This window comes from Charadrius vociferus, unplaced genomic scaffold, assembly GCF_000708025.1.
Source record: "Charadrius vociferus isolate BGI_N301 unplaced genomic scaffold, ASM70802v2 scaffold163, whole genome shotgun sequence".
Lineage (NCBI taxonomy): Eukaryota > Metazoa > Chordata > Aves > Charadriiformes > Charadriidae > Charadrius > Charadrius vociferus.
Genome location: NW_009648332.1, coordinates 12730978 through 12751568, shown reverse-complemented (window position 1 = coordinate 12751568; position 20591 = coordinate 12730978). Strand labels below are relative to the sequence as shown.

At 37.4% G+C, this 20591-nt stretch overlaps 1 protein-coding gene across 1 annotated transcript in view; it reads left to right on the top strand.

Annotated features, from left to right (window-relative positions):
- The window catches only part of COL24A1 (collagen, type XXIV, alpha 1), a 178394-nt gene that overhangs the window by 77135 nt on the left and 80668 nt on the right, over positions 1-20591 (top strand). Inside the window, exons 15-21 of the mRNA XM_009884884.1 lie at positions 1879-1923; positions 6749-6802; positions 6887-6931; positions 7326-7379; positions 8011-8064; positions 9715-9768; positions 17800-17853. Coding sequence (XP_009883186.1) covers positions 1879-1923; positions 6749-6802; positions 6887-6931; positions 7326-7379; positions 8011-8064; positions 9715-9768; positions 17800-17853 — 360 coding nt within the window. The remainder of the gene's footprint in view (positions 1-1878; positions 1924-6748; positions 6803-6886; positions 6932-7325; positions 7380-8010; positions 8065-9714; positions 9769-17799; positions 17854-20591) is intronic.

The window sequence follows — 20591 nt, the reverse complement described above, 5'->3', positions numbered from 1 at the left end:
GGCTGCAGACTCCAAACTCAGGTTTCCTTTGATAGGAGAACCCAGTGAAAGGGCTTTGGGCCAGACATGGGAACAGCAATAAGTGCTGGGCAAAAGACCAGCTGATTTGAATCTGCTTTTATTGTTGGATGCTCCTTTTGAAACTGCTATCAGTTTGTGTCTAAAGGTTGTTCTGATATGGACCAGAATCAGCAACTGGGCAGAGATGGTGTCCTTCTTGAAGGCCTGCCCTTTCCTGACACCCATCTTAGAAACTTATTTTAGGAAAGCTTACATGAATTTTGCTGGTGGTTTATAGACATTTGGTGTCAGCGTTTTGGAACATAGGAGAAAATTATTTTGCATTTCTGGTCCCTGAGGCAAAGTTCCCCTTGTGGGAGTGTCAGGTGATGTCAGTATGGTACTTTTCATCTTGAAAGCCCTCTGAGGGATTGTGAGTGTCACCACCTGCTCTGCAAATGATATAAAAAGGTTAGTTCTTCCTTCCCCTCCTGGTACTCCCAAGTTTCCCTCCATTCCTGATTATGCAGATACTGTCTTTCCACAAGATCTGCAGAACAACAGTACTTTAACAGAAACAAGATCAGAAAGCCTGGATCTGAAATTACAGGCTTGCACTTTACAAAGAAGCCTATTTTAACGCAAGCATTTGCAAAGAAGTTTCTTCTAATTTGCCAAGACAGCTGCTGATCTTATTGCCTTCTCAGACAGGCAGCAACCCCTCTTCCCTCCTCCCTCAAAACTCACCCTGCAGGGCTTGTTTGGGCAAGGGGCCAGACCTGCAGCTGCAGGGGGCTGCAATGCTAATGGGATATTTACAGAGCCTGTTCATGAGCTGGCAGGGGCTGCCTGGGAGGCCTGTGGTGGCAGGAACTTGAAGGGAAGACATTTCTTCCCATGTGCTGACTTGACACTAATGACATTTGTCTCCATGCTTAATTTCTTCTGCTTAACAGAGTAATGCCATCCTTCATTTCCACAACACCCTCTCAATTCTCTGAGGATGTCAGTCTGCCTTGGAGGATGTTGCTAGAGCATTCAACATCCCCTGTGGTTAGTTTGCAGCAGGCTGGAGAAGGTGCGTAGGCACCAGAGGAGGGAGGAGAACATGAAGGTGTCCTCTGTGCCATGCCCAGCAGCCATGTCCTGCTGGACCGCTTCAGAATGGGCTCAGGTTTGCTTGCATAAAAATTATTCACTGGGTGCCGATGGGCTGCAGTGAACCATATGTATGATATCCATTAAGTAGCAGGTCCCAGGTGTTGGAAAAAGCTGTGCAAAGTGTGCTGACCTGGAGGACTACAATGGCCCTTTCACGCAGGGCAGAGACTTGGCAACTGTTTTCCATGTTGTTCGGAATTTTAGCCTCTGCCATCTTCAGTGTAACAGAGTGTAACAGAGGCAGTAGCAGAGTACTGTTGAATTTGTTACTTCTGCATAAAGTACAAATACTGTAGTCTGTAATAAGAAATAATTTTTCGTAAAGAGAGCATAGTCTTTAATTTGCAAAAGTCTTTCTATGAACTGAGCCACTGTTCTATTTATCTTTTAAAGAAATCTTAATAAATTCTTGTGGTTTTTTTTCTACCCCCAAAAAATTCTTTTTTCTTCTTCCCACTTTAGATATCATGGTAACAAATCTCATATTCCTTGGTAATGTAGGAATAACTTCATGATGCAAATATCTTGAGATCTAATTCCGCAATCGGGGATTTTTAATAAGCACGTTCCCCTATACAGTGATAAGCTGTCGTTCCTCAGGAACTCTCTATAAAAATCCCAAGTGACTTGCTTTGCAGATCACTTTTGTTTATCTTATCACTGGGGATTTTTTTAAATGGTAAAATTCAGATAATCTAAAGTTTATTTTCTTTGAAGGGAATTGTTGGTGGTGTTGGTCCTCCTGGATTTCCAGGACTACGAGTAAGTACACTTTTATTACTTTGATGTGGCTTCATTAGACTATTTTTCTTGTATGTTTGTGAAATAATAAAAACAAATACAAGAATCCAGAAATTTAAACAGATTTTGTTTTACTTAGCCATGATTTTAATTAAAATCACTCTACAAAACTGCTGTCATGTTGCCGGTATGGGGCACTTCTCTACTTGGTTTGAATTTGTATGCTTATTTCTGTTCTGCTGTGTCTGGGTTTTTCATTTCAAATAACCAAGTTTGCTAAATTATACCCCTAAAGCCAGTGTTGCTTTTTGAAAAAGTGCAACACTTTCAAACATTTTAACATCTACAGCCCTCATTCATTCCTGTATATGGCTTCCAAATGCTAAGCAGAATTAATTCCTAAGCAAAATTTCTTTATCATGTGTACAGTATCATATACAAATGTTTTTTTCATGTTTTTAGAATAAGGTGATGCTCATTATGGAGTTGCAAGCTATAGTTGTATAAATACAGTTGTGTCAGAGAAGCTCTGTGACATGAATAAGTCCTACAGGAGGTGGTAAAGACTGATACTCTCATACCGTGAAGTCTTACTGCCTTATTTTAAGTAATTAATTTGTTTCCTGATAGTGGACCTGGATTTGATTCTTGATGTTGGCTCAATCAAGGCTGGCTACCAAGCCGTGTTCATAGTTCATAACATGTGGGAGAAAATAGCATGTTTACACTTGAATTAAGAAAGCCATGATTGCCTCCAGTGGGTTTCTGGAAATCAGAAACATTCTTGATAAGTTTGTTAGTTTACACCCATAGTCATCTAACTTTTCCTTTGAAGTATGACAGTTGAGTTCCATTATTATTATCTTTCTAATTATATCTTCATAACAAAAAATATTCCTATTCCCTTGCTGCCTGATTTGGATTGTAATGGCATTGCTGTAGTGAAGACACACAAAGCTTGATCAAGGAACTTCTGTGGCTTCCAGCCTTCATCATGCTGCAAACATGACTCATTGTATTCTTGTCAGTTGACATATTTAAGCCAATTGAACCACTCATGAGACTCGAGGTTGCGCTCTTGAGAATTTGCTTTGAATTATAGTTTGCTTTTCTTTCTTGCATGACCGTCTTTGGAGTTTTATCTCAAGGACTTTGATAATTGTACAAATGTATCTGAGGTTTTTACAAAAGCCTAGTATGTATCACTTCTAAAAAGATACTGTTACTGATTATTTTGACTAAAATTTAGTAGCCCTTCCTAGAATTCATAAGTGTAAATGTTTGCATGGTCAGAGCTCCATTTGCCATGTTGCTGAGTTACAGTCACTTACACAGAGTGTTAGTAATTTTTTGTGAAATATGGAAATTATTTTCAATCACCAGTGCAAAGCCTTTGTCACTTGTACATAGCTGAAATATAACCATAATGAGAGCTATTTCTTGGGGAAAAAAAAGATAGCATATTTAGATTTTGACCAGCATGAAATCAATAATTGTTTTGCCTGTGAAATCCATTTGAGTGGCCTGTCATCTCTCGTTTATATGTGGGACTCTTTTGCACAGTTCCAGCTGTGTAAAAAAGCATTGATTATGTGCCCATGTGCTCTACATAATTTGTATTCAAAGTAAAGGCAAAGTAAAGGATAGAAACTGACATTTCTTTCTTCATTATGTACAATTACTATGCTAATTCTTCCTGTGTACAGTTTTTTAGTTTCACAGTGTGACAATTTGGAACAGGACTTCCACAGGGAGTGTGCTGATATTCACATCTTTTGTTAGAATTAGAGTCTGACCCCCAGAACTGTTGGAAACTTTACATCATCTGCTGCAGCTCCCTTTGACTGCAAGTAATTGGGAGTCTTCTGTGGAGCAGAGAGCTCCTTTGATCTGTACACTTGTGTGTTTGTAGCTGAGGTGTATGTATATATGCTGAAAAACAATGACATTTTTGGAGGCAGAAATGATTTTGCAAATGAGCTTTTGGTCTTAATGGGGTTTTAGTGCTTGGGACGACAAATTTGTAAACAAAAATATGTATGGACGTGTGCTTGTCATGTGGAAATGCAGCTCCATAAAGGTAGCATCCTTGTACATCCTTCTGACGGATCTTATGGATATATTAGGGTGTTTTTAAAGGTATCTTCTTTTATTTAGCCAAGACACATTAGCATTGCCGCTCAGGGGCAGTTAACTCTCCATGGTTGATAAGACCTTACTGGTACGGTGAGATTTTGTAGTTGAGGAAAATGGCCCAGCAGCATTTCCTCCAGATTTCTGAACACCCTTTGGAAGTTTTCAAAGCATCAGCAAATCTAGTTGGAGTTTTGACCTAAGGTCAGAACATGGCTAAAGAGGACTTCAGTATCTAGTGGCACGAGTCTTTTGTGGATACTAACACAGTGTATAGGCATCATCACTAACATGATGCACTCCTCTGTGTCTCTGCATTACATCTTATTAATTATTCTGGTTCCCAGTTTCCCAGTCAGTAAGATAATTGGAAGAGCTGTTTCTTTACGAGGGACCATTGCACTCTTTAAACGGAGGCAGAATTTCACCAACTCCCCAGGGGAATATCAGGTGACCCCAGCATCCCCAAATACAGCTTGTGTGGTGCATCCCTTGACCACACCTGCTCTCCAAATGGGTTTGTGCACCCTGGCCTCTGTTTTCACATGGCCCTTATTCAGGCAGATGCTAGTGGTCATCCAAAACCGAGTAAAGAACTGGAGACCTCAATGTTTGTTCTAAAATACTTAGTTATAACACATTACAAGATGCAATATTGAACATGAGATTAAATATATTATTCTGACAGAAACCAACAGCATTAATTCAAGTAGCTTGTCCAGCCCAGTTGTATGTGGTGTCAAGAGCTAATTACATTTTTGTGTGTGTTCATGAGAACAACGGCAAAGTGAGCAGCATCAGCAAACTGAGTCCAAGAATTCCTTCCTTCCGTGATTTTTTCAATATACAAAGCTGTTGCCAAGTTCAGAGTTTTGGCTGGCTGAGCAGTCAGTTTCTCAAGGTTTGCAAGGCCGTGAGTTTTAATAAGATGAAGACTTGCAGAAAATTTACAACTACAGTTATCAGAGCTAGCTTTTCTTTTACTTTTTTTTTTTCCTTAAAAAAAACCCAACCCACTGACCACCTAATACTACGAAACATTAGTTTTCCTTTTCTGGTATCTTATCTTTTTGACAGGTAAAAGCAATTTGGTTTTAGTTTCAGTTGTCCCATAGAAATAGTGGAAAAGGTATGCTTTATGTAGCTGAAGTAATTTTTGTTTTCTGTGAGCAAGTTTTAACCAAATTGATACACATGTGCTAACATTTAGCGAGGCTGTTGTAGATGGAGGACGATTAAAAAAATTGACAGACTTACTAATTCAGCCCTTTTCTTGTCTTGAGATAATTTTTCAGTTTTATTTTTGTGTGATTCCAGTTCTTTGCTGTTAATTAGGTCAGCCAATATCTCTGGAGACTGTGACAGGAGTTTCATCAACCTGAATTTTGTAAAGCTGTTTTGGAACTTCTTCCCATTGCTTTTGTAAGCTGAATTTCCCAGCTTAGTATCCCTCTGTGATTTTTCAGTCAATGCTATTGTTACCATAGGTATGCATTTCAGCATATAGCATCATTAATACAGAAATGCCTTGCTGAACTAGAATATATAGTACAAGTAAGAGACAGCAATGTAAACAATTTATCTTGGCATCAGCTAACATGACAGAATATATCATTTAAGCAGTCATGGAAAGCTAAAGCTATATAGAGTGGGAGCTTTACCAAGCATCGTTGAGATGCTAAGTCATCAGTCTTCCTTTTTCTTCAGTGAGCCATGAGTCTGATGATGGCTGCAGAAGAATGTTTTTGCTAACATTGCTAAAAGAGTCTCCAGAGAATAATGAATGTGTGCTGAACTGGAAATCAGTAGGTGTTCATCTCATATTTTCCATGTCACTCTCAGCAAGTGGCAAAAGATTTCTGTATTCATATTTGCTGCTAAATTCTTGCATAGCCACAGAGGTGTAACACTGTGTTTTTCTTTCTTCCAGAAGTAGAATAGGCAGAAAGTAGATAGACTTTTCCCTCTGCAATATAGTTTTAGCTGTTGCTAAATCATTTCTTATGTTTAGCTCACCATCTTTCAACACAGCAACAGCAGCAATATTAATTTTTTTTTAACTTGTAGAAGTCACTGTTTTTTTTTATTTCTGGTTCACTTTTCTTTTTCAATTCATAAAATTGTCCATATAAATCCCAGAAAGGAAAGACATAAGTGCTTTGAAGGTACATGAGAACAGAAAAAGTTAGCATGCCCGTCAGAACTTAACCTAAGTTTGCACTCTTAGTATTTTGGAAGAGTCCCATCTCTTTTTTTTTAACTTGTAGAAGTCACTGAGAGATGAGAAAGCCTAGTAAAATTCAATTTTTATGGCACTGCTTATGGTAGAATAATTCCTTTAAGCCAAATTTGGTGCTTACAGAGTAGTGACGTCATGTAACCCTAAGGACAGAGGGAATAGCCACTGAATGTGCAGCTGCAGTACAAAAGAAAGCTCCCTTATCCTGCATTGCCTAATGCACTGCTATCTTCTCTTGAATACATAGTCTACAGGAAAAGAGGGAAGTTCGGTTTCTTTTATTTCTGCTGATGTGGTTGGGAACTGTAAAGGTGGAGGGCTTATAATATGGATACTTTTTTCCCCAAGAAATTAGCCTGAAAAAGATTTTGGTTTCTCTCTGTATTGCAGAAAATGCCACATTCTCTTACCAGTCTTTAAGTTACTCCATTTCATCAAATATTTAATGCAGTCACCTTTCTTGCTGTCTTATAGGGAGGCATTGGGCCAGCAGGACCGAGTGGACCATCAGGAATTCCAGGGCCCATGGTATGGTGCTAAATGATCCCACATCCCGGTGCTGCTTTCCAAATTATAGACAAACATTGGATTTTTGTTTCTTCATTTTAATAGGGTCTCCCAGGGAGTGTGGGACAGCCTGGAATGAAAGGTGATAAGGTGATTTAAATATTTCCATTATCTTAGAGATATATAGTTCTTTCAGATTCCTTTCATTAAATCTCGGGCAAAATAATGTACCTGACAAAGCCTTCCATTTTTCTTTTTGATTTCTTTACTCTTCTGCCTTTTATATTTTAAAATTACTTCAGTCTCATGATCTGGTACTTTAGCCAAACTTACTTCTGGGCAGAGCACTTACTACTGCGCATAATATCCAGTGCTGTATCTATAGGGTTTCCTGGAGAGGGTGCTTCAGTGCAACAACTTGCATTGTCATTCAAAGATCTGTGTTGATTTTAAATGCTAAATATTAAATTCATCTTCCTAATTCTCATAACTACCCCATTTTAAGCCACATACATATATCTGTATAAAATAATATGTTGTTTAGGGTGAACACGGCCTTGCAGGAGAGCCAGGAGACCAGGGGTACCCAGGAGACAAGGTAATTTATAATTGCATTGTTTTAGAAAATTTTCAAATTTTAGCAACTTCAGGCTTCTGAGTCTCTTAAAACACAACAAGTCAGTTGCATACAAGTAGAATGTGGTAGTAAAAGTTACTGGATACCACTGATTTAACATATTTTTAAGAAATGCTGTGCTAATTAAAACTTAGCTATGGAAAGTAGTGAACAAAGACAAGTAAAGGGCACGCGCAGAATTCTGGCTGCCGTGTGTTCAGAGGTGCATCAAACAAGAATAGAATTATGGTATGATATGAAACCTTCTAAGAAACTGTTGTAAAAGATATTTTTCCCTTGAATCTTGAGGTTCATCTGCAGCTCACCTGGACCAACTGTGGTTAGCAGCCGCACGTGGTCTGGTATGCTCCCTCATAGCATGAAACTGAGATAAATAAGTATCTTCTTTCCTATTTGGCTAGTACATCAGAAGTCACTGAAATAGCACATCCTGTGAGAATTCTTTTGATGAAAGTTGAATGTTAGAAGACATTTCTTATCCCACATAATTATTTTGAAGTGTGTTTCAGGTGGCAAAGTGTTGCAATCTATTGGTTCCAACATAACACAGCAATACATTTTCCTGTGTATTTAATAGCTTTCTTTTTTTCAGGGTGCTCTTGGTTTACCAGGACCCCCAGGGATCAGAGGGAAGCCAGGACCCCCAGTAAGTTTATACATCGATTTTTGCTCTCAATATATCCCTAGATGTTGTTGTATTTGATACTTCTTTGCATCTTGTATTCACACTGCATGTAATCCTCTAGAAGCTGCCTAATTCAAAATGCATAAAGAATAAGGTCTAAGGTTCTTTTATTTCTACTGACTGGTTAGTGAGTGAGTCAGGTCCTAATATGTAAGATTTTATTACAGAGATCAGTATATGTGTCAGATTTTAATGCGGGAGTGCTGAGGATATTAGCTCTTCTGTGACAGTCACTTTGTGGGGGAATAGACATGTTGGTAATGCTTGAAACAGAATCCACTGAGAGCTTCGAGGGCTGACAAGATGGCCATTTGGGCTAGGTGGATTTGGAGAGAGTGTGGGAAGTCTCATTAATAATGACCAGCCATTTTTCACAGGGATGGGGGTAGTCACAAATTCCAGTATTTACTGATTTTTAGCAACTTTAAAGGCGTCTGTGCAGTGCTGCCGCTTCCGTTACGTTTGTAAATGTTGAGGCAGAAAAGGCATTGCACTGGGTTACCTGGCTTTTTCCTCCCCTGTTCTTAGCACTACTGTCTGCCACTTTTCAGTGTATAATTAAAACCTGCCAATACTTAACACTGTTAAAGAATTAATCACTCCAGTCTCAATTTTCTCACGTGCAATCAAGCCACTATCTGATAAACCTACTTAGACCTCATGAATGTCATAGGCCCTTAAACTCAATATAAAATACTTTCTTTGCCCCGGAGAATTTATAGTATAAACACTAATCCTGCAAAAAACTTGCACAAATTTGCTTAAACTTAGATGGGAAAACTCGGCCTTTTTGCCTTTAAAGATATAAGCATTTTCATTTAAAGATAAGCATGTGAATTAGCCCAATTCTGAACAGTTTGTGAATTTTCAACACAAACTGAATGTGACCAACTTATTGACTGATGTTGAATTAAGATATGAGACCTTAGTCCTGCAAGTAATATAGTGTTTAACTTTGTAGAATACATTTACAATAAAATAATTTATGTAAAAAAAATTTAAAAATATTTTCCGGGTCAGGCTTTAATTTTGCTCAAGGAATACCTAGTTATGGCAGCAGCAAACTTTTAAAAATGTGGAAGAACAGATATAATTTAGAGAAATATTTGGTCAGTTTTTGGGTGTGTCAGTATTTGTATCTAATGGAGTCACTATGACATCTGTATAGGACCTAATTTTACTGTTATTAATCACAAAACTGCCATTTCTTTGCCCATCACTGCATACTTAAACAATATAGGTAAGTATGTAAACCAATATCCGTAACAGTTGCTTGCTAGACTTCTAAATAACACATAGTTTTTATTGTGAAAACAGTTACATATTTCAAGAGGTTTTTTTATATGACTATTTGAACCATCCCAAAACTCCCAATTTTATTTGTCTAAAACTGATTTGTGTTTTTTGTTGTGACTTCAAAGAGAAATGAAGAAGAACTAGTCTTAAATGAATCCAAAGTGAGGCAGTTATAAAATTTCCTATTTAGTGGAAAAGTCATCTCAACGCTTTTGTTGGCTTTCTTTTTGATAAACGTTTTTAAAATCTTCAAAATAATCTGTTGTTAAAAAACCAAATTCTCATCAAAGATCTAACTGTTTGGATTTTTTTAAGGGGAAAATTGGAGATCCTGGATCCCATGGACCATTGGGTCCTCCAGGACCAGAGGTAAGAAACTGCTTGGCAGACGCAAATTGAAAGTTGTTTAGTTCTAAATTACAAAAATCAGAGGTAAATGGGTTTGCTTCATGAAAGATTGTTGTCTTAGTTGAATTAGAAAATACTTTTTATTCAGTCATATCCAATTAATGCACTTTCCTACATAAAGTACAAAAGATACTAGCATTTTTTAATGCAAAATATTACTATGCAACATCTTTGAATACAAAGTAGTTCCTCATTTGCCTGTGTGATTAGGATTTGCTCTCTTTTGCATCTAGGTGCAATTGATTACACCTTGAATGAGGCTTATGTGATTCCTCAGGCACACTTCCATTCATGAATTCTACAGTGTGTTTAAAAATGGGATTTTCCAAGACTGGTTGCATATTTGTCTCACACAAAATAATGTTATTTGCAAGGAATGGAAAGAATAAACACCAGTTACATAGGAAGCATTGCCAAGCATTTGAATTTAGTGGTACAGTTGCCTAAGAACTGTATAGCACTATGGAAGTCTACACAGAAACTAAGTTAGTCTCTGAATTGTTCCATTTCGGCTTTTTGGCAATTATACCATGGACTATAGGCAAAAATGCTGTGAACTGTTCAGGAAAAACACGTGCATACACAGACACACATATATTTGCTGGAGAGATGGAAGCAAAAAATGTAGATTTTTCTTTTTAATCAGCCTCCTCCAATGGATTATTTTTTTATTTTTATTTTTTAAATATGTTTGGAAGATATATATTAGCAATGATTGTTGTTCTGGCCTTAGAAGATAGAATGACTCTGGGAGCATATCTCCTCAAACCAAGGCTCTATATTCCTACCTTTTTTAAGAGGGAGCCCAAGGCCTCTGATCCTCAAAGAACAAATTATTGGGTTGTATTTCTTCATTGTTATAGCTCCTCTAAATCCTAAAGAACACACTTTTTTGTTGGAGATGAGCTCTCATTGAGAGAAAACTCACTGAGAAATGTGTTGCAGCAACACAAGATGGTCTTTTCAGAATAAGCCAATATATTGTAGTCAATGCGGAGAGAGCATTTTCATGCCCCTCAGTTAGAATGAAAAAGGCACAAAACCTGTGCATGCTGCCTACAGCTGCCTCCCTCTGCGGCTCAGGATTTTAGGTTTTATGAGTCTCTTCACTGTTAGCAAAGGAGTTCTTTGCATCATCTCCTCTCTATATATCTTCTAGAAAGGAAGACCTGTGGCAGGTTAATATCAAATTGTTTGCCTTGAAGCCTGTGTTCTGGTGACCCTGATGCCTATCCCAGTAGTCCTTCATAGTTCCTTATTCCAACCCAGGCACGCTGTTCCTTTGGGGCTGGGGAGAAATTCATCATTCAGGGCTAATACCCTCAGGGCAGCTACAGATGGGAAAACTTCCCTTCTGAAAAGCTCAGCATTTCCTTTTGCTCAGGGGTGCAGAATTACTTCGGTCATTAGAAGGCAAATAAAGTGCTTTATGTTAGATAATTAAAGCTTGAGAATCCAGGTGTTATTCTTTGAATAATTGTCTGCAAAATGTCAGGTTTATAACTGCAAAGCCAAGTTTCTCTACTTCAGTCATGCAAGACAGATCCAAATAAAGTAAAAGAAGTTTTGCCGCCTTTTACTTCATGAAAACATGGTAACCATATGGCAAAATAGCAGAAATAGAAGGGAGGCAGGACAGCAGTATACCAGGATCTTGAACAAATTGGAAATTCTAGACATTTTATAATAAAAGCAATTTAAAAAAAAAAAAAAACAAAACAAAAAAACCAAAAACCAGCTTGAAACTGAAGATTGTATCTTACTCTCCCTGTTACTTTGTCTTACAAAAATAAGCTAGTTGTTGCTAGAAGCTATTTAGACACAACTGGATATATGAAGTATGAGCAATTAATGCACATTTTCCTACAAGAAAAGCCTACTGTGGTATATCTAATCATGTCTCTTCTTCCAAAACCAGACAGCTAGCAGGTCAGACAGGGCTGCTTTCCATGTTCCTATTTCATGATCTGAATGGTCAGACTTCCCGTGACCCCACGTAGAAAACAGACATTACATCCTATGCTACATGTTCCCCTTGATGTTTCTGGAAACAGCAGAATGTGATGAATTAGTTTCTTACAAGGTTCTTTGAATTTGGTATGGACGTGAAAACCCTTGCCATATGCCTTTTAGGAAAGATTTTATTAAAAAAAAAAAATAAAAAAGCTATGTTGGGATTTGTTGGGCATTGCTGTAAGCAGGAGGAACAAGGCTGTGTCTGCCCAGTGTCAGAACCTCTCAGATCCTACTTCAAACTATGTCTCTCCCCTTTTGTCCAACACTAAGACAGTGGGATTTATAAATATGCCCTCTCTCCATGTTCAAGCTTGGTTTGGGTACATGTGAAATAACAAACTGGGAGATCTTTTGGTCTCTCCAATTACACATTTGAGTACGTATTTCATTTCCAGTACAGAAAGAATAAGCAGTCATGTCCCTAATTTTCTTTCTGTGTAAACTGCTGTAAATCAGGCAGTACAGCAGCTGAGGTCTATCGTTATCTCAGTACACAACAGTGGGAGCAGGCCTGGCAGGCTTCATTCATTTGGTTTTTTATATGCAGGTCATCAACTGAATTGCTTCCTAAATCTTTCCTCTGCAGCTGTGCAGCGTAGGTACACCAGATCAGAGTTGAAATAAGCCGCCCACTCATAGTCAGGGTCCATTTGAGAGCTGCAGTGCTGATGGGCAGGAGCGAGTAGAGGGAGGGACAAAGGTCTTGTGCTCGCTCTCTGGGCGGCCGTACGAGGGTTGGCTGCCAAGTGCATTTTTTTCAGCGCAGAAGTCCTGCAGTGTCAAGGCAAATTCTCTTCTGGGTATGTTTCCACAGAGCCAAGGTCTGTCGCGTGCCTGAATGTGTGCTGCTCACAAAGCACTGGATATTTTTAGTGAGTGCTTTATGGAGCATATTCTTCTTTGGTTCACACATTTTCCTGCTTTGTCATGCATCTAAAAATGAACAGCCAAAATTTCAACTTTCTAGAGAGCTTTATTTTATTGGTATGACAACTGGAAAGTGCTGGTATGACTGTTTTAACCCACAATGCCTGGGTTTACTGTGTACGATGAAGTATGTAATGTGAATGAAATGAGACAAGGTTTTAACAGGCTTCCACATGTATTCAGAATATTTTATAGTTAAATTTCGCTCTACGAATCACATTTAATTATCCCCCAAGAATGAGGGTGTTAGTTTCCTTCAGATGTGCCTTCAGATGTGCTCTGAGTATTATAAATAGGTTTCATCTGGAGCAGAGGGAGCATTAGTCATTATCTTCAATAGAACTTTTTTCATCTGTGCTGTATTTTGATCTGAAGTTGTTAGTTTATTCTTTCAGGAAGGTACTCATATGGGATTCAGCTGGTATGTTTCACGCTCAAGGCAATAGCATTACAAAGGAAAAGGATACATTCAAATAATAGTAAACAGTCAAAAAGGCACGTATTTTATAAGTGAATCACTGGCTGCCTTGAGTTGTTAATTTTAAAAAAAAAGTTTATTTTTCATGCATGTTTTATCCTATCGCATGATGTTTTGAGGTTGTGCAAACAATGCTCTGAGTGCAGTGATAACAGCCGCTGTTTCAATGTTACATCAAATAACTTGCATACAAATGACTTGAAGGAAATATAGAAATAAAGACGATTATATAGCTGAATTAATTGCATGTTCTGGCATACATCTGAAGAACTGTTCTTGTTGTAGGATTGCTTATACTTTCTGCTTGCCTTTGCATGGAATCTTTAACTGGTCCTTCCATAAAGTTATTTGACATAAGTGCATCTTTCTGATCTTTCTTTCCAAGAAATATGTATTAATTTTGCAGAAATAGTCAATTTGCCTAGTCAACAAATGCTAGCATTAAACTTTGGCTAGATTGTCACACACAGAAGAAAGCTCATTTAAAATCTTTTTTTCTGACTATTTCTCTCTTTCTACTTGGCACATTATTGACACTGTTACACAGTTGTGCAAATGGCAAAGAGCAAAGTTCTGTAACTGTGTGCATACTGACATTTCTAAAATTCTGTAGAGAAAAAAATAGATTTTTAAATAGATTTTTTTTTTTAAATTGAATTGTGTCTCTGTATAGCGCGTCCTTTCAGAAGAGTAATAAACACTTCATATTTGAGAATACAAAATCGCAGTTAATTTTCTCAGTTTAGATAGATTTCTGCATAAAACTACAATCTTCCTTTGGTAATTTGATATTAATAAGTAATAAAGCTCTCATAAGATATCTTGTTGAAGTTCAGTAGCTGCATCCAGTCAGTATTGCTTCTGAAAATTCATTCTGAATTCTCATTCAAATGAAACACAGCATGTGATTGAATGAAATAATATTGGAGCAGGGAAACTTGCCAGCTGAAGGGACTATCACAGTCCCCAGAGAAGTTTTTGCTCTGTGGTGCTGCTTTTCCACCAGTGCTCGTGTCCCGATACCATTGAGGGCTGCTGAAGAGCTAGAGGTCGTGAGGGTCGGTGACTAATAGCAATGCTGGCAAATATCATGTGGAAACAGCTTGGAGTGAGTGGGATTCTGCAAATGTAAGAGAATTCCTAGTGGAAATGGAGCATAATTTCCAAACATTTCTGATATTCTGCTTCCATGCTAGCAGCCACACAGGAAAACAAACAGAAGAAAAGCAACAGCTTTTGCAGTTCCCTCATCTCTGAGGCACTGACTTCAGTACAAAAACACGTACGCTGACACAGTAACAGTCTGATCGACTCTGCATTTTTTGTTAATTAAGGATTATATAGATAAATGAGAGCAACAAATGTATTCATTTTGTATTTAAATGTATTCAGCACAAAAAGCAACACTTTTACAGCAAGGTTAAGGTGCATTTGTGTTGAGGTAGCTGGTACTTTTTCTGACATCACCTTTAGTTTGATTAAGCTGAGTGAACTCTAAAGTGCTTTGCTGGCAACAGGCCACATCTGCAGCAAGATTTTGAAAATAATTTGTAACCTACCAGCTGCCAGACTTCTGGCTGACGGGAAGATAAGAATCTATACTTTGCGTTTCCTTAGTAGAAGTCATAATATTGAGTGATGTTTTGTTCCGAATGGTCTCTGCTGAAAATTATCTTGCAGCTGGAAACTATACATTGATGTCCTGGCCTTTCACTTACAGAAGAATAATGAATTTTTAATCTGGAATAGCTTCACAGGGAGCTGGCTGCTGAATAACTCTTGGCAAATTCAGATATAGGTATAAATGCATACCACTTCACTACTTGGAATCTGAACGGCAAGCACCATTGCTGAGGTGTTTCAAGAACTCCTTTCTGATTCATTCATTTTCTGGACTTGTCTTGAGTGGCTATCTGTGTCCTGAATTATTACAGTTATCTCATGGATTATTAATGTGAGAACATCTTGGAAATAGTGTACTTATACTGCCAGAGAGTCTGTATTTTCTCTGTGATAGTGCTCTAGAAGAAAAGACTAAAATGATGACTTTTTAAACTTTTAGATGCATTGCTAGTATTGATGTTGTCAGGCCAGTAGCCCTCTTGCATCCTAAGACTGCCTGACATGGAGAGGTTTCCAAATCTCATGATTGTTCTAAGCGCGATAGTGCTTGTCAGTGCTTACATCTTATAGTTCTTACTGAATTCCTTCTAGAAGTATTTACGGAAATAAGGGAATACGCCTACTTTATTTATTTATAAAAGTGTAAGAATCTGTCGAAACAGACATTTTTCTTGACAGATTGTTTTCTGGATTGTTTATTGCCATGAGGGAAATTGTGTCTGTGTCAGCATTTAGCACGTGTTCACACATTAGAAAGTTGCAGATTTACAGATACACAAAACAACCCACTCCTTGGTAACTATTTAATGTTGGTAAATAAGCAAATTTGAAATTTAGAAAGGATGAGTTGGCAACTTCCAAAGAATTGACCGAACTCTTCAGTGTATTTCAGTATATAAGCGTGGTCAGGATTTAAAAAAAAAAAATAAAAATCCTTTTATGAACTATGTAGACATCTAGCCTGATATTAATGAGTACTTTGGGTATTAGCCTGGGTGGCTCGGTCACATGTGAATAATATGCTATGTGCCACCTAGAGGCGTGTTGGAGTTGTTGCACGGCTCTGCTAGTGGTTACTGCTTTACGGCAAACATAAATTACCACCGTGATGTTTTGTGAAATGCTGTGTGTTAGGGTTGTTCCACTTATTCTGTAAGCTCAGTTCATTCTTTAATCTTTAGTGGTTAGCTTTAATACTCATTAACATTCAAGTGCTAACCTGATTTTTTTTAAAGAAATCCTAATTCTGTTTCATATTTTGATTTATACATTTATTTTTTTATTTAATATATAAATGCACCTAAAAATATTTGCATCCCATCTAAATCTCTACTTGTAAGTCTCTTTGCATCCTGTTAGGAACAGGTTATAGAAAGCAAACAGAAGCAAGCCCAGCAAGTAAGAACAGTGATGCCCTAAATCCTTTTAAAATTCTAGTATAATGTGGTAGTTGAGGGTGAAATAATATTTTCTTTTAAACTTCTTGCTTTAGTATGATTTCTCTTTACCTTTCTGGTAAGTTTTTTTGTGATTAATGTCAGTAATTATGAATAATTATTATAAATGATTGTTACCTGTATTCAAACAGCTCAGCTGTTCTGGAAGAATAGAGTATGGTTAGGTATTATCCACCTAGTGAGTCTTATTTTTTTTTAAATAACTCTTTCCTGCTTAGAGAACCTAAAAAGTGACTCTTGACGCTTTAATGATGACATAGATTAACCTGCATTAGTATGTAAGGGTGTTAGAGAAAATTTCCTGCTGGAAGTTCTTTATGAGATGTTCTTCAAATTGTGCTGAACAGGTATGATGCTTTCATTTCCATTATTGGAAATGTATGCTTGTAAAGAGTGATATTTATAATTTTTAATCTGCAATGATTTTCTGTTAAGGAAGAAGGAAACTTGTTTTTACTAGTGTTAGGTGATGGATGCACACAGATGTAGTAATAAATGTTTTATCCAGAGAAAGTTTTCAGTGGCAGTCTTTCTATTTTCAGAGAGGCAAGATTTAATGAAATTTAAAAGTTTACAAAAATAAAATAAAATATTATCTTGGCAGGTGAGTGAGTGAGCCCTGTGCTAACTAAGAAGTCAATTACCAATGCTTTACTTTATCCTACAAGTATAAAAATTTCGTTTCTTCACTGGATGTTTATGAAATTGTTTATGAAAAAGTCACTACTGTATTGCATAAGGGTTAGCTGCATTATTTTTGTTTCCTTAAAATACACTCATTCCTTATAAAGCATTCTAGTTGAAGCACTGGATTACTCTGACATAGAAGTGTCCTCATGGCGTCCCACTCAATGCTTACTGGCCAGATGGTTTGGGATGATAATTTTAGTTGATTCATTTTTTCTTTGCCAACAGCTGGACCTATACCACACACCATTTCATGAAGGCTTATTCTTAGTAATGCTACATGCTGGTGACCTTCAGTTACTGCCAGCCAGACCTGGATTAGCACCTGCTGATTTGGAGGCAAAAGGCTTTCTGCCCTTTTCTTAATCTTGCAGTGATCTCGTCCTTAAAGTGCGGCCAAGGATTAAAGGGCTTCAGCTGCTCTCTAAGCTCTTTTTAAAAAATAGTTGAATTCATGGGTACAGGACCTGGTGCTGGCTGCTTTGTGGGGGTTTTTTTTGTGCATTGAGACCAATCCAATGGTCTAATTTGAAATGTTGCTTAGTGGATAAAAAGTCTTATGCTAAGAGAAATGAAACCCATACTGACACCTGCTAAAATGAGTTTAATGAAAGCTGCCTAAAATCTGTCACTTATCCAAGTCCTTTCAAGGAAACTTAATGGAATTTGACACTTTGGGGATGGTAGAACAAATTTATTTCTTGTTTCTGTGATTCAGATTTGTTGAATGAATGAACAGAATCAAAACAAGTACATTGGAAACATTCCTACTCTGTAAATCATTTGTCCGTATGATTTCTTTAGGGTTTTCCAGGAGATATTGGTGTACCTGGGTTAAATGGCCCTGAAGGTCCTAAGGTAAGACTATATGAAAACTTATTCATAATAACAATAAACAGTACAAATCTCTGATGAGAAGCTCTTAGAGATGGACACTGGCATTATGAGAAGATAATCTTAATGTCAAAATAGAGATACTTTACCTCAGGTATTTATATGAGGAAGTTAATCTAATGTTTAATGCTGTCCATGCAGTTATGAGGGTAATTATAACGTTAGATGGAAGCATGTAATAGCAAGTTAAGTACAAGGAAATTTGGAGAAAAAGCTATGTAGCTAGAAAGTAGCATATATTTCACCTATATTTAAATAAAATTTATGCCCAATTTATGCAGGTCTCTATAGTCTCACCTGAGTAATACAGATATTTAAAAAAAAAAAAGAGAGAGAAAGAAATAGCAGCTAAAGATATGGAAAAATGGGTAAAATTCATACGCCAGATTAAATAATGGATAAAATAATAGATAATGGATAAAATTTATCTACCAAAAAAGGACCGTGCCATCTTAATTTAGTTCCTGTTCTGTAGCAGACTAATATTTTAGACCAAGCTGAGGCAATAATTTGCATGTATAGAGTTTTCAATACAGCTTTGGATAAAAGCACATATGGGAAACTTTTGTAGGATGGAGAAGGTAGAGACTAATACAAAAAGTGCAGGTGGGTCAGAAATTAACCCATAGAAATATGATTGAATAATAGCTAAATATTGACTACTTGTTGTTGAAAGGCAAGTACCGATTAAGTTCCTCGCTCACCAGCCTTGGGAATATTTTTACATTGTATTTTCACTGATAACTAGGCACAAGTACGATGGAATGAAATTTGCATATGAAAGAAGGTTGAGCATCTTTAGATGATCCTAAAAACTGCCCTTTATACTAATTCGTCGCACTTCTGTGACTTCAGACTGATGCGTGCAAGGCCTAAAACAATAAATCCTACTGTAAACTTAGAGCTTCACAGCTGGCAAGAAGGAAGGACACTGGCCAGATCTCTCTGAATTAAAAGCACAATAAGGTGGTTAGAAATGAAGTGAAATTCTAGAACACATGAGTCAAGGTGTCTCGTTAATGCCACTGCACAAAGCACAAGAAGACTTTATCTAAGTAGTACACACAGTTCTGGGCATTAGTATTCCAGAAAGACTCAATCAAGCAGGACTAGATGCAGAAAAGGATGCTTGAATGACTGTATTCTGAGAAGCAGTTTATTTATCCTACCAAAATGAATGGCCTTTTTGAGCTTTGTAAGTAAACCAGAGGGTAGAAATTGGCGAGGCAGAAGAACTATGCAAAAACAACAATATCATTGGTACAAGGACAAAACATACAAGTTGTCCATGAATAAACAGAGGTGGAAGATTTTCCATGAACAGAATTGTGAAATTCTGTAGCAGACTACTCAAGAAAACACAGGACAGGGAGCAGTAAATGGTTTAAAGATATAGTCTTATTTGTACCTGGAAGATTGTAACAGTCCCTCCCTGCCAAAGTTAATTGTTCTTTAGAACATCTGAAATAATCCACTTGCCAAAGCCATTGCCAATCTTTTATGCATCTCATATCCTTGACCTGTGTTAAGAGCCTTGACCCAAAATAGCTCAGACATGAATTTACTAGGAAGGCTGAGAACTCATTATCTGATGTGGCAAATTGGGGAGAAGTAAAAATAAATTTCCAGAGACAGGTGTGGACTTTTTCTTTAGTTCTGATTTATTGCTTTGCTAATTTGTTTATATGTATGTATAATGTTAGCAGCCTTATATGAATGAATTTTATCTGACCATTGCAGTGGAAGTTGCTCCTGTGTTTCTGAATTACCAGGGCACTAAAAAAACCCTTTGATGCAAGACTGTATCCAGGGCCTAGGGGAAAGAGGAGAAGAGAAATACAACAGTGCTTGAACTGCGTATCAGATTTAATCCTCCAAGATGATACATGAATGATGTAACTGAGATCTCATCCCTGCTGCCCAGTTTCTTAACTAAGTGAGATCATATTATTCCACATTATATCCAAAGTGTTCCTGGATGTTCTTGTTAGAATTGGGTTGATGTTTAATACATGTATTACCTACCCATCTATTGCCTTTTCAAGATTCCAGAAAAAAAGTACTAAAAGGTAGCCTACAAAGTTTAAGACTCTATTCCTTTGATACAGAAATTACATAGCTGAACAAGATTCGGTGCGCTCTGGCACATTAGTCATAGAGACAAAAGGCTTAGACAGCCTGCTCTAATCAGGGAGAATTCATGGCTTACATTTGAGGAGGAAGTTTACCAAACTGGAAAAATTCTTACACTGCTCCTAGTACCAAGGGAGAAGGGCTGCATAACACTGGAAATGTTTGGCTTTTGGGATTCCCAGCTGTCTTGTGTTGACTGCAGTTTTAAAAAAATTCCCTCCAGCTTTTATTTTTAGAAAACTCTTCCCACTGTGCTGCTCTTTTCTCATGTTTTTGTTTATGCTTCCTCAGAAGCAATACCCATTTTAAAAGCCAAGAAAGCAGGGTAAACTTTATTTTTTGGCAGTTGGCATGGGAGGAATTCAGCCGCTTGGTTGAAAGTTTAAGCTCTGACTGTGATCAGCCATCTCTAAATACCAGTAGAAGTTCTGGATTGTCAATTTTCCCTAAATTAGTGCAGTAATCAGTAAATCTGACCTCTCTAAAATAATGTTCAAAGGATTCATTACGTAATTTGTTCTACAGCACATTACTCAGCTTGGAAACAATATTTTAGAAGGTGTTTGATC